This window comes from Perna viridis, chromosome 1 (genome assembly GCF_037379345.1).
Source record: "Perna viridis isolate PV_CMFRI_1.1 ecotype Kerala chromosome 1, ASM3737934v1, whole genome shotgun sequence".
Lineage (NCBI taxonomy): Eukaryota > Metazoa > Mollusca > Bivalvia > Mytilida > Mytilidae > Perna > Perna viridis.
This window is the reverse complement of record NC_142445.1, coordinates 3,551,038-3,565,490: the sequence shown is the minus strand read 5'-3', so window position 1 is coordinate 3,565,490 and position 14,453 is coordinate 3,551,038. Positions and strand designations below refer to the sequence as shown.

At 32.4% G+C, this 14,453-nt stretch overlaps 1 protein-coding gene across 1 annotated transcript; it reads right to left on the bottom strand.

Annotated features, from left to right (window-relative positions):
* Window positions 1–306: 306 nt before the first annotated feature.
* Window positions 307–11,700, bottom strand: LOC148626880 (eukaryotic translation initiation factor 4E type 3-like). Its single transcript, XM_088554948.1, has 7 exons — window positions 11,525–11,700; window positions 10,523–10,595; window positions 10,102–10,196; window positions 9,082–9,142; window positions 7,831–7,897; window positions 6,077–6,232; window positions 307–5,152 (listed from the first exon to the last, which is right to left on the bottom strand). Exons 1-7 carry the CDS (start codon window positions 11,680–11,682, stop codon window positions 5,094–5,096), a joined length of 669 nt encoding a protein of 222 aa, XP_088411074.1. The 5' UTR covers window positions 11,683–11,700; the 3' UTR covers window positions 307–5,093.
* Window positions 11,701–14,453: the final 2,753 nt, after the last annotated feature.

Below are 14,453 nucleotides of genomic sequence, written 5' to 3'. Positions count from 1 at the left end.
CAACAGTGAAACAAGAATTAACCAAAATAACACTTCAAAGAAACAAAAGTAAATGAGCATATCAGTCTCCACTAAAAGCAGGAGCATGGACTATGGGTAGATGAAACGGTATAGTAAAGGTCCTCTACTTTTCAAGTAATAGCTTTTGAGTTCCTCATAAAATGTAACATCCAAAAATTAGTTTGCTAACATTAATAATGCATTACTCTTTCATGATCATACTGCAGTACTTGACATCATTATCATTTCCCTCGCTTATCATTGTGACCAACAACAAATAACATTTATATATAAACCAGTAACACATTATATGAATGACAATGCAAGTTTATTGTTTTTTTTATGATACATAACATTATGAAATTCAAAATTTCTCAACATAGTAAAAATATAAAAATAAAACAAAAAAATGAAGAACAAGCACCACACAATCAACCACCACAGTAAAAATAAAGGAATTCTTTGTTCTTAACAAGACGTAATTAACAGATTTAACTAGAACAATATATTGCATTGTTAATTAAGTATGATTGTAATTATATTCAAATTAGTACTTAATGTATTATATATCTATGCTGATTTACAGTTTAAGATGATAAAACTTCTTAAAAAATACATCCCTGCCATATAATATATTGAAACAGTTTAAGAAAAAAAAAAGATATGCATGTATGTAACACAATACAATATGCTTTACATACACACTTAATTTGGAATCCTCTTTGATACTACAAGTTTCTTATCTTCAGAAAAGTATAGAAATAGAAACAAAACAACATATTACATATTTAAGCCATGATACAAATTTGTAAAATATACTTTGACTGGTATGACCTAATTTGTACCTGTATCTGACAATTATGGCTGCCATTTTTACTGTAAATAGATGTACTCAACAACTATCAAACTAATCATTCAAAATGTAATTCATTTAATAAGTAAAAATATTTCAATGGTGCATGATAACTAAATGACATCTCCTAGCAATGCTAAATGGCTTCTTCAATAAGCACAAAAAACACAAGGATGTTCAAGATCAGGAAGTTAGTGTTCAAGTTGACGTATTAAAACAAAATCAATGCTGATAAAGATGGATCAAATCACTCAAATTAAAACAGCAGACAGGGTAAATACCTAAAAGTTGTAATAAATTAACTGGATTCAAGATATCATATTTAAGTACCATTCTGTGTAAGAATGGGGAAAAGGGTGGCACATCATAATTCTCAATTCAGTCTTTTTTACCTCAGACATTCAATACATATAGAAAACAAATGAAACGCTATTCAAATTTATCCTGAAGCATCTGTGACCTTAATATTTTTACTGCTCAAATAAGGAAAAAGTGGGGAAAAATTTTCAAGCCATTTTTTCATAATTCATTGGAACTAAATTATACCTACCAAAATCTTAAAAAGGCAACCATTAAAAACACTTAGATGGTTATTTCTGGAGATATCAGGTATAAATACTTGGTTAATGCAATTAAATCTGTTTTTTTCCTTAATGTGCAACACATTATATACATTTTGCCTGATTCTTAGACAGAGAAGTACTTAATAGTTAATTGTCCCCTGATCTATTTATAACATCAAAATATACACTGCAGAAACCAATATCTGTTCATTTAATATAATGATGAGTTATTACATGATTAACTACTTGTTGTTACATTTGTCATCATTCACTTTCTTTGACAAGAATTTATTTCTTATTCAATGAATACTGATAAATGTAAGAGAATTTTATAGTTGAACAAATGTGGCTCTTGTTGTTCATTATGCATTTAAACAACTATAATAATTATTTCCTGATTTTTTTTATATGAAAGTAGTACTATTGACCTTATACAAAGAAAATTGTTCATTATGAATTGAAACAAACATCATTTTCATTTTATATAAACTGAAAGCAGTACCATGGATCTCATACGAAGTAAAAAAATAATAAAGCTTGTTACCTAAATTTAATAAAATAAAAGGGATTTCAGGGTTTGGAATCTAAAACATGAATTGATTATTATAAACACAACATTAAAGGGAAAAGCAACAAAACTTCTACCTCTTAAAAAGAAGCAGGGGTAAGCTATAATCTAACATACACTACACAGGAAAAATAACAACATTTCATTTCATATTATTTTTAACATATGGGAACATGGCTAGGACCAATATATATGATTTTGTGCATTTATGACACACACGTTTTAAAATTACAACAAAAAAAAAAGAACACGATCTGCTTTCACTTTTGGGCCCCAAGTAAAACATACTCACTTCAAATGTGAAGTTCTTTGAATCATATATTATTACTGTAAAAGTACTTTATTTTGTGGATTAGGGAAGAAACACAAATTCATGGATTCTATAATTCGTAGTTTTGAGATTTTCAGTTTATACATCAATAGAAATTTCCTTTTGGTTGGAAACCAAATTTCGTGGTTAAGCCTACCCAGGAAAACCACAAAAATTGGTACCCCATGAACAATAGTACTTTCACAGTATATGATTTCTATTATCTCATCTTTCATGGACGAATTGATTTTATCTAAAGATATGAATTTCATATTAGTCATAAATATATAACAATCATGTTTTACAGGTGTTTCTCAAAACATGAAAAAATATGTCGCAATTTTTCCTGAATAATTAACAAAATCTAAGTAAACTTAAAACATGGCAACGGCTAGAAAAACTGAGCAAATCTCATTAAAGGATGCAATCCTTTCCTACTGCAGTGACCATATGGTCAAAATATATACAATGTATCCCATGATATGGCATACCCTTATGAAGCATCAGCCAAAATATCAAGTGCCTTTGATCAGTAGTTGCAGAGAAAAATGTAACAAAAAAATTGTGGATGTACAAACAGACAAACGGACAACATAATCACTATAAATATGAAAATATCAATGATTGTGTAGAATCATACAGATATCAATGATAGTTAAACTAAAATGGCTTCAATACTGCAAATATCCTTAGTATCACAATGAACATAAAAGATCCTTAACAGTAGGGCAGTGCTTTGCTCTATACAAAAATGGCACAGTAAAATTCATTCCGAAATACTACATGTTGAATAATCAAAATGACTGACACTGGTAGTTGTATACTTAGTAACAATCCAGTACATTTAAAAGAATGGCATCCATATCAAATGATACATTTATCAAAAAAAGAAAACGCAGGACGCTCAACAACACTCCTAAATTGAATAAAATTGCAAATTAGTATCACATTCTACCAGAAATAATGATTTGACCTATACTCATGGCAACAAAGTTTTTACGGCAAAACAAGGCAAAATAAAATAAAATAGTAAATTCTCGTCCCCTCTTGCCCTTAAAAAATATGTGCAGGAATTCCAAATTCAGGATTTTTTTGGTGTAAAGTTTCTAGTATCGAGGTACTATAAAATACAAAAGTTGCATTTCTTGGTGACTAAAACAAAATTTCTTCTCTAAAACTGATGTGGCTAAAGATTTAGAATATATATTTACTTCAAATAGATAAAGTTATGCCAGCAAATATCTTGTAAGAAATGAAATCCTCCCACCTGCCCCATATTTTTTGTGAAGGTTCGATAAGAATCTACTATTAAGTTTACTTGGCCTTACCTTGAACTGAGATGTGAAGACATACATTACTGACAATTAAATGTTGGTGAAATCTTACTGATTAGTATGCTTAATTTATTGATTAAACGTTTTCTTTCCACCATTTACGATAAATATAATAACAAACAACATTGTTTATTTATTGTGGCAATAAATACCATTTTTATTGTAGAAAGTTTTCCCAGTACGTTTCTAGATGTGAAGAAATATATCTGATGCAAGAAAACTCTTCCAATAAATTACAATTTTTAGAAAAATGAAGATAAAAAATAAAACAATAAATGTTTCTGTAAACATCTAGTAAAAGGCCTAAAAGGAATCTGACACACCAACTAGTTAATGATTTATTTTACCTGACATTCTACATACACATCTATTTTCAAGAAACTCATAAATGAAACTCAACTTGAAAATGATGTGCATTAATAAACCATACAGCTACCGAGACTTACTAATGGATGCCTAGTGGCCATGTTAAAACACTAATGTAGAATTGTAGGAAGGAGAGAGCTTACCATCAGACAATAGTTATAGTCAAAAATACAAATTAAAGAGCCAATCAAATAGTGATGATTTTCATTCATATTCCAGTAGATTTCAGATCCAGTTTTTACAGTTGTACATTCACTATTTTTTAACTGTATATTTGCTCCCAATATTTACACTTCCCTGTAAATTATGTTGGATGAAAAAACGATCATCAACAATATGGAATGAATAAGATAGAAATATATTACTTAAAACATTGCCATTATAATAAAGACAAAAAATACAATAGAAACCTTAATATAAAAGTTAATTAAAAGGGTGTCTATAAAACAGAAATTGAAAAGAGTTCAAAAAGGCATACAGCTTTTTATTTCTTCATTCGTCTTTTAAAAAATCTAATATGATAGGAAACATTTCTGAAAAATAATCTGAAAAAAAACTCTTTTCCATAATTGTGATACATGTATTCATAAGTCTATTACTACTGAAAAATCTGATATTTTAAAGGAGGTATGCTTGTAATGATACCAGTAAATGACTTAATTGTTAAATGGGGAATGAAATGAAAACAAATCATTCTTGTTGCAGAAATAGACAATCATCAATTATTTCCAAATAAGTATAGTAGTTTAGCACCTACAAACATCCAATACCTACATCTATAACAATGAAGCTAAAGCCCTCATATACAAAGCACTCCTTACCAATGTGAACTAATACAAATACACATTGTTATAATTTTCTAACTTATCATTAAACACTACCTCACTTATGACTTCTAGTTGCTTTCTACAAGATGTCATCACTTACACACAATTTGATTTACATAAAACTAACCCTGTCAATTCTACCTCATCATAATGAATTTCTATCTTTCATACATAATTAACAAGTCTATCAGGCTTTATGAAATGATGATCCATTCAAAATAATACTCTCCAAACATCCAAACTGCATTGAGATATTCTACTGCCTTGAATCCTCATCCTTTCCAGTTAGACTTATGCTTATCACCTTCAAAGGCTTGGTGTGTCTGAAAAGCTGCAAAATTAACAATCAAAATGTGAATTAGCTTTTGACAAATTCAATTCTTCCTTTTTTCAACTTAGATGTCAATATAACTCCAAATAATATGAGAAATATTCTCAAATAAATCTAAAGGCAAGAATAAGACAAAATGCAAAATAATTGATAATAATATTTTGCCGAAAATCATATATATACATAAATAGTTGTGATCCTATTCAATTTCATTATGTAAAAAGTTCATAATTCAAATAAATTAATAGTCCTACAGAACCAATTTTCACGATTAGACACATGGTTGGTTTGAGCAGTATTGATGAAGAGTCACGCTCATGCTCCTTTAACTTAAGCAATTCCGCCTTCTCTTTCTCGATAGTTGACAATAGCTCCCTTTTACAAATCTCCTTCTGTAGTGCCAACTTTTCCTTTCGCATGCAAACTAATTCCACCTCCAAATCCTCCGAATCACTACTTGCTATCCATGCCTGCTCCTTATTGCCAACACATTCAGTGTTAACTACCGACATCCTGCTAATTTTTGTCGGAGAGAAAGGTTGCAAGCCGGACACAAAAAGATCGTTCTCCTCAGGTACTTCGACACGCCCTTCTAAATCTCTGGCAACTTTCAAGCCTTTCTCATTGAATAATTTGTAATTAACTGGTTCTAAAGCTCATTGAGAATGGCGTTGTCCCACAGACATCAAACTGACCTGCACATCTGCAATGTTCGCCAAAAAGACTGTGCTTACCCACGGACGTAACCGCTACTGACGAAAACTTAAAGTATGCTCTACGAATAGAAATCACTGAGCTTTCAATAGTTGGTTCAGGTATAAAAGGCAAACCTACATAAGATCAGAAAACAACATGCTAATTCTACACATGGTTGAGTTACAAACAATAACTGGAGTATAAACCTTGTAGAACAAAATATCTCACCTTTATAAAATATAGCAGAAAAGTTAATATCTGGTAAAAGTTCTTTAACTTTGTCTATAACTGTTGCTTTTTCATGAAGTAATGCTTTGGTATTCCAGATGTGTAGTATATCATCTCTCTCCCGTATACTGATACTAATTCCACTTATCTCATCATCTGTAACATATACACAGATCAACTATAACATACATTGTATACTGATATTCTTTAAAATGTACACAGATCATCTATACCATATACACTTATCAACTATACCATACACACAGATCATCTATACACATATTTATACCATATACACATATCAACTGTACTATATACAAAGATCATCTATACCATATACACATATCACTTATACCATGTACACAGATCATCTATACCATATACACATATCATTTATACTATATACACATATCAACTGTACTATATACACAGATCAACTACACCATATACACAGATCAACTACACCATATACACAGATCATCTATACCATACACACAGATCATCTATACCATATACACAGATCAACTACACCATATACACAGATCAACTACACCATATACACAGATCATCTATACCATATACACAGATTATACACAGATCATCTATACCATATACACAGATCATCTATACCATATACACAGATCAACTATACCATACACACAGATCATCTATACCATATACACAGATCAACTATACCATACACACAGATCATCTATACCATATACACAGATCATCTATAACATATACACAGATCAACTACACCATATACACAGATCAACTACACCATATACACATATCAACTGTACTATATACACAGATCATCTATACCATATACACAGATCAACTACACCATATACACAGATCATCTATACCATATACACAGATCATCTATACCATATACACAGATTATACACAGATCATCTATACCATATACACAGATTATACACAGATCATCTATACCATATACACAGATTAAACACAGATCATCTATACCATATACACAGATCATCTATACCATATATCCTTAGTTTCTCATGACAATTTTCATTTTCACTCTACTGTGCTAAGAAAGGAAACTATAGATCAGTAAGGACAGAAATAACACACAACAATTATTATCTGTTAATTACAATGGGCCTTATGGTGACATAAGTGGTGTATATAGTGAATATACACATAATTCTATGTCAATCTAAGACTGGTTGTAATTAGCATTTTCTAGTCTTATAACTTTAACTGATAAATTGACAGTTATAAATTTGAATCTTTACTGTTTACTGTTGTACTAAGAGTATTACTGAAAGTGCTGCAAATTCAATTTCTATATTAAGACTTCATGTACTATGAATATTTTATAATTTAACCTTTCATGAAAATTCTACCTTAACTTTTAAAAGTTAACAAAAATTCTACTTCCTTTCCTTGTTTGTCTACCCCGAACTTGACTTTTTATGAGCAACTCTGCGGTGTGTTTCTAGAAAAGCAGAGGTCCATGCTCCCAGTTTTTAGTGGAGTCCGAGTTGCTCATTTACATTTGTTACTTTGTATGTATGATTTTAGTTACTTTATGTTCTTTGTTGTGTATGTCTGTTTTCCATGTCTGGTCTTTGTCCCTGGATTACATTCTTTTGATTACCGCTATAACCTTGGTTCCCTTGATTACTCTTTACTGTAATTTCTTACTTCCTAATGTATCTCTAATGTGTTTAATTTATAATAAATGTAACTTTGATAGCTGTATCAACTATACCTACCTTCTGCTAAACATTCTGAAAATTGTTCTCCAATAGCAGCCAAGAGAAGTTCCTTCCAAACCTGCTTCTGTACAATATAACATAAACAAAGTACAAGGTTTAGTGGAACATTCAACAAAACCTCTATATAAATAAGTCTACACTAACTTTAATGTGTATGCAAAGTAAATATAACAGACCCATCGAAATTTTTTTAAGCACATCTGACATTCGGTCAGACACAAGGTGATGACTTGTCTGACCGAACGATAATTTGTCTGACCAAAAAACTCTGAACAATTTATCGACACGCTAACATTTTTGATGGGGGGTGGGAATCTCCAAGTACATTTTATTATCAAGCTGATTTTAAAACTACTGGGTATGGGCTCTTGAATTTGTTAATTTGTCACCATTATTCATTTTGGCTAGAGTGTATCTGATGAGTCTTCATAAACGAAACATGTGTACTTTGTTTTGAGTTCTTTGTATTATATATTGTTGATTTTTTAAATTTGAAATAAAGTATTGTTATTAAATTATAAAATCTATTCTCAATCTCTGGCATAAAACTGCCATGTTTCACATGTAAACGAGTAGCGAGACAACGGAAGGGACGATATATCAAAGGACGAAATTATGTGTAGCGAATGAACCGGAAGTTATATATTATTGTTTACAATCAAATTGATTGACTATCTCGCTAGACTGTAGACTAATTCACGTAATTATTAAAACGTTCTAGTTTTATTATTCACAAAAACCACTTCAGTTTTGAGAAAATCTTCTTTAACGTAAGAAAAAAACATCGGACACCCGGGCCGACAAGCAACGTGTATTTACCGGACCCGGGACAATTTTACCGGACAGGTCCGACGGTCCGACAGGTTTCGATGGGTCTGATATAACTAAGCCACAGTAAGAAATAGTAGCCTGCCCACCAACCCGAGGCTATATAGCCATATAGCCATATAGTAAATATATTGAAAAATTCTATTCAGGACTGGCTAGAATTTGAGTGAGTTTCCTACTCTTGAATAACTTATAATTTCATGTAATCTACAACTGTCTAACTTGTAATAAATGGAATCATGTATAAATATCCATTGAAATTTTATTTTAGTGATAAAGTCAGCCTTTAATAACAGAAAACTGCCCTAGTAAGTGAATCAAAGCCCATTTCATAATTTTAACATTATGTTGAAGGGTTTTCAATAAGAGGAGACACCAGGTGAATTTCACTTCAAGATCACAAACAATAATAGAACTTACTGATTGTAGTTTATGACACTTTAATCTCCAGTTTCCACCATTACAGTTTGCCTCATCCTCCCTATTTAATAACACAGTAACTGTTTACATTTTCCTCAATTCAAATCTAACTGTTTTCCCAAAGACTTATATACAAAGAATACATGCATATCAATAAATACCATAAAAAAAAATACTGGTAATAAAACAACAAGTACTGTGAGCCCACAAAGTAAAAAATACTGGTAATAAAACAACAAGTACTGTGAGCCCACAAAGTAAAAAACTCCACTTCAAATGGACTTAAATGTAAAGCACTTGTTGGATTATCTCCCTTTGGTATCATTCAAAAGTAATTGTATTCATTCATGCACATCTACATATGATACCAAACTTTCCTATTAAATTTTATCAAAATCCCTTCAGCGGTTTAGGAGGGGCTGGGCTTATAAGGTTTTACCATGTAAAACTATTAGTTTTGATTATATCCCTTTTGGAGTCCTCCAACAATAGTTATATTCCTGCATGCACATCTACCTATGATAGCCAACATTCCTATTACATTTCATCAAAATCCCTTAAGAGGTTTGGGAGGAGTTGGGCTTACAAGAAATGTGGACAGATGGTTGGACAGACAGGTTGATTCTTATATACCCCCAAACTTTGTTTGCCGGGGATATAAAATGGAGCCCTAAAGCACAATTGGTAAGTCTAAGTAAGGTTCTCAATTCAACGTGAGACATATTACCTATGTCAGATGGACATTTACAAGTAGATGGATCTATATAATGCATTATCAAACTACATGACTGCCAAAAGACAATAACTTATCAAGCTAGTTTTTAGTGGTAAAAGGCTAATTGGTATCAAGTCTGTGCTATGATTATCTTTATCAACTCAATCACTTATAAAACCAATGTCATGCATACAATGGCATACATGTATATCTTCATTTTAACAGTACATGTCAACAAAACAACATAAAAAAACATTTAGGGTCATTTTGAATCATTGTACAAAAGGTGTTAGTAGTTAACATACCAGACAGGCCTCCTTTCATCCCTCATCAGATGGTATGTGTATCTTACATTCAGTTTATCAACATCCGGTATATTGTTGTACACACTCCAAAATCCCTGAAGAAGAATCAATAAATATTTCACAAAAGAAAAAGTGGGTAAGGGCCCATAAATCATTTATCTGGATAGATAACATAACACTCAACAAATTCTATGAAACCAAGTCATATGGTAGCAGATAGTAGATAAGAGATGATTCTGGAAAGGGGAGACATGGTACAAGTAATCATGCAAAAACATGCAATATATCAAAAACCTAATTGTAAGCATTCCCACTGATAGACGCTGAGAAACTTGTTACAAAAAAGTGTAACAGATGGATGGCTTGACAAGAAGATTGCAATATAAAAAATCTGTTCCACAATGTATTACTTATAAAATACCTCAACAGTGCTGACAGTGTATAATTTTCGCAATGTTGCTTCATACTGTGCTACTGTTGTTCCTGGAATGGACCTAAAATTAGAAAATCCATTGATTAAACAAATTTCTACTACAATGTATACATGTGCACATACAAATGTACATGCTAACTCTACACATACTGAAGTTACATGTTCAAGTCCTGACAGGCAAGATTTATTTGATAGTGAAAAATATTGAGTAAATAAAATTACTGTGATTACTTAAAATGTTTATTGGCAAGTATTATCACCTCTCCAGTTTATAGGAACAGGGTTTTCCATACTTCTAAATGTAAAGAAATAAAGTATACGTCAAACAGTCGTTATTAAAACAGAGCAGACATTTTTTTGCGCTGCTTGCTGAAAAAAATCACAGGTCATATAGTCCAGGAGATTATTTGAAAACATTGGACCTTTCAATTTTTAACTGTCATGACCAAGGATTCGATAAAGTTTGGGTTGGTCGGGCGAGAACCTACTTGTCCCATAATTTCACAAAAATTCTTTGCCAGCACCCACTGATGAAAATATCCTAATCAAATCAACAAAAATACTGCAATGGCTTCTCTTGCTTGCGTTTATGGCCAACACAGAATTTTTACTTTTACATTCAAGATTACTTTTTACTCTACAGGAAAATGCTTAATTGTTTTGTTGGTATTGTAGCATTCATATTCATTTGAATAAAATGGGGGATGCAGCATGTATTAAATTAAAGCTGATAATGTCACATTGAAATCTTCTCTGTCAAAGAATGTTTTAAAAGAATGGCCAATTCTGAATATCCAGTATCAAAATATTTTTTCTCCCCATTGCATAACTTATGTCTTCTGGAAAATTGTTCAACCCTTGAATAAAAATTAAGTAACACAAGCTTAAGACCCTTTTGCTATGTCTTGTCAAATAAAATAACATCATAATTCTAAATGACGTTATTTAAATACAATACAATTGAACCAAAAGTAGAAATGACTTGCATACTTGTCCAACCAAAATGTCCATGGCGTATTTAGTGGGACACCACTTTCTTCTACAGAATTTATTCGTTTGATGGTGGAACGAGGTAGATTTGGACTTCCAACTGGCATAGTTTCGACGGCATTTAATCCATCGAAACTGTTGATGCCCGAGACCGCCATGACAGCATTGGCGAAGTCCGATCACGTGATCAAAATATTTACCTCTTACCTTCCCTTCCAACGAAGAAAACATCGAGGAGTTCCGAGAGACAGAGTTAGCGTCCGTTTCCCTTAAAAATCACCGTATTTTATCCTTCGGTGGTGGCCAAAGTATAAAAATATAATCATAAGGCCAAAGTTATCTTCCTTGAATGCCCAACCAAGAAATATAATCAACTTATTGAAAACAAATACTATCTTTAGTGTAAACATATTTTATTTATTTAGAAATACAAACAATATATAATAACATAAATACAATGTAAGCAAAGGATTCGGAAACAAATTTTAAGCTTTTATAAATCCATTTCCTAGGTAAATAAATAATAAATTTGTATAAATAGTGCATGCTCGTATTCTAATAACATTTACGAACAATTAAATAAAATATGATGAAAACTTAGATTTTTGGTACACAATATGAAATTGAAAATGAAGATGAAAAAGAGAGGGAAAATGACTTGCTGTGCAAAAATACAGTGAATGTTAATTTTAAAATATACAAAACAGTCAAGTAAATCTCTTACTTTTGATAGAGTAATGAAGTGAATCAAGGCTATAGCGGTAATCAAAAGAATGTATTCCAGGGACAAAGACCAGACATGGAAAACAGACATACACAACAAAGAACATAAAGTAACTAAAATCATACATACAAAGTAACAAAAGTAAATGAGCAACTCGGACTCCACTAAAAACTAGGAGCATGGACCAGGTGCACCGGTAGGGTAAGCGTCCTCTGCTTTTCTAGAAACACCCGCCGAGTTGCTCATAAAAAGTCAAGTCCAGGGTAGACAAACGAGGAAAGGAAAACTATGACCCGTTGAATAAATCAGTTTTCATGGTGCTGATGGATACACCATAACGATCCACGAGTTCATGATGACGACCATAAAACTTCTGTAGTGATGACTTCAATCTTGTAGCAACATAACCCTGTTCCAGAAGCCTATTCGTTAGAGTTCTAGCGCGATACAAAAAGTCTGCGTAGTTTTGGCAAGCTCTGGCATAACTTATGATAATATACAAGTGAGTGGAGTTAAAAATGGCAATGTTTTGATCATCATTCAGTTGGTTAGATCCAAAGATTAGAAGATTTGTTTTGATTTCAACAGGGATTTCAACTAGCGAGGTTAGAAATTCAGTTCTTCGAGTTCGATATTTTGGACAGTGGAGTAAAAAGTGATTAGTGGTTTCAATTTCGCCACAAGTACAAGTAGGTGAATTGACAAGATCAAAAAAAATATTAGGAATTAAGGGCACTAGAATTCAATCGCAGTCGTGAATGTAGTATTTGTCTTAACCTTGTACCTATATAAAAGTAATCCTTAAATACTGTCTTTAAAAATAAAGATAGCCGACGCAGTAAATTTTGTTCTTTTTACTTATAATCCTCTACATTTCATTCAAGAAATAACACATGACACGCAATATTAATTTTCGATACAGATTTTTTCGAACGCAACTATGTTATCAGTATTTGGCCAATCGGGAAACAGAATTGCGATCAGGTGACTTGCGTTTCCATGGAAGAGCGTCTTTAAGGTCAAGGTAAAAAGCGAAACTATACCGACTGCGTAGGAACCATGGCCGTAACTAATTACCGCCGCCGATTGAGACCCCAAGAAGAGCGGGGTTGATTTTTTTTTCATGTAATGGCATAAATTGGACCTTTTCAGGAGTTTGGGAACGTAAATTCTTCAACTGATATAAATATATTAAAAAAGAAATTATTTGGTTTTTTGTTTGTATCTTTGACATTATTCCACATTTTCTTTCTCTATTCTAAATTTTTGCACTATTGGTCATAGTTTCCTTTACAAAACACATGCAATCTGAATAGTCTGATAGATTTGAAAAATAACAAAGATGTACACACTATACGTTTATTGGTATATATCTGCTCCGAATGCAAGGTGGATTATCCTACCCCAGACAGCATTCCTACGTTGGGCCAACGTTGGTTCAACGGAGTCATTCACGTTGGGCCAACGTATGGTACCCAATGTTGGCCCAACATTGTAAGTGCAAAGAGAGCCAACGTTGGCCCAACCGAGGCAAACAATAGTTGGGCCAACGTTGGCCCAACGTAATGCCAACATATTTCTTGGTAGAGATTCCTCATACTTTGTAAGAAATAGTTCCAAATCATCTTCCAAGTATACAGAGCAGGCGCGTAGCTGCCGTTAGGCAAAAAAGCTTTTGCCTGCACTTAATTTGCCTTTTTTTTATAGATAAAATACATCCAGGAGAGGCATAAATGATGCTCTAAAACGGTATCTCCGCGGAGCTTCGCCCCAGACCCCCTGCCGTAATTTTGCCTACATTTCAATTTGGCCTCAGCTACGCGCCTGCAGAGGAAGATGTTTACAAAATGCTGGAATTTTTAGTCAACATATTTGTCCAGTGTGGTGGATGTGTTTTTCAACAAACGGTCCGCATTCAAATGGGAACAAATTGTGCTCCTTTACTTGCTGACCTATTCGTTCACTCTTATGAGGCTGACTTTATAGCTGATCTCATCCGAAAGAAAGAATATCGTTTGGATAGATCCTTTAATCTCAGTTTCCGCTATATAGATGACGTATTATCTTCAAACAATCCTAATTTCGGGGATTTGATACATCGCATCTACCCCAAAGAACTTGAGATAAAGGATACTACAGACACTGTGAAGTCAGCCTCATATCTTGACGTACACTTAGAAATCGATGGTAAAGGAAAACTATTGA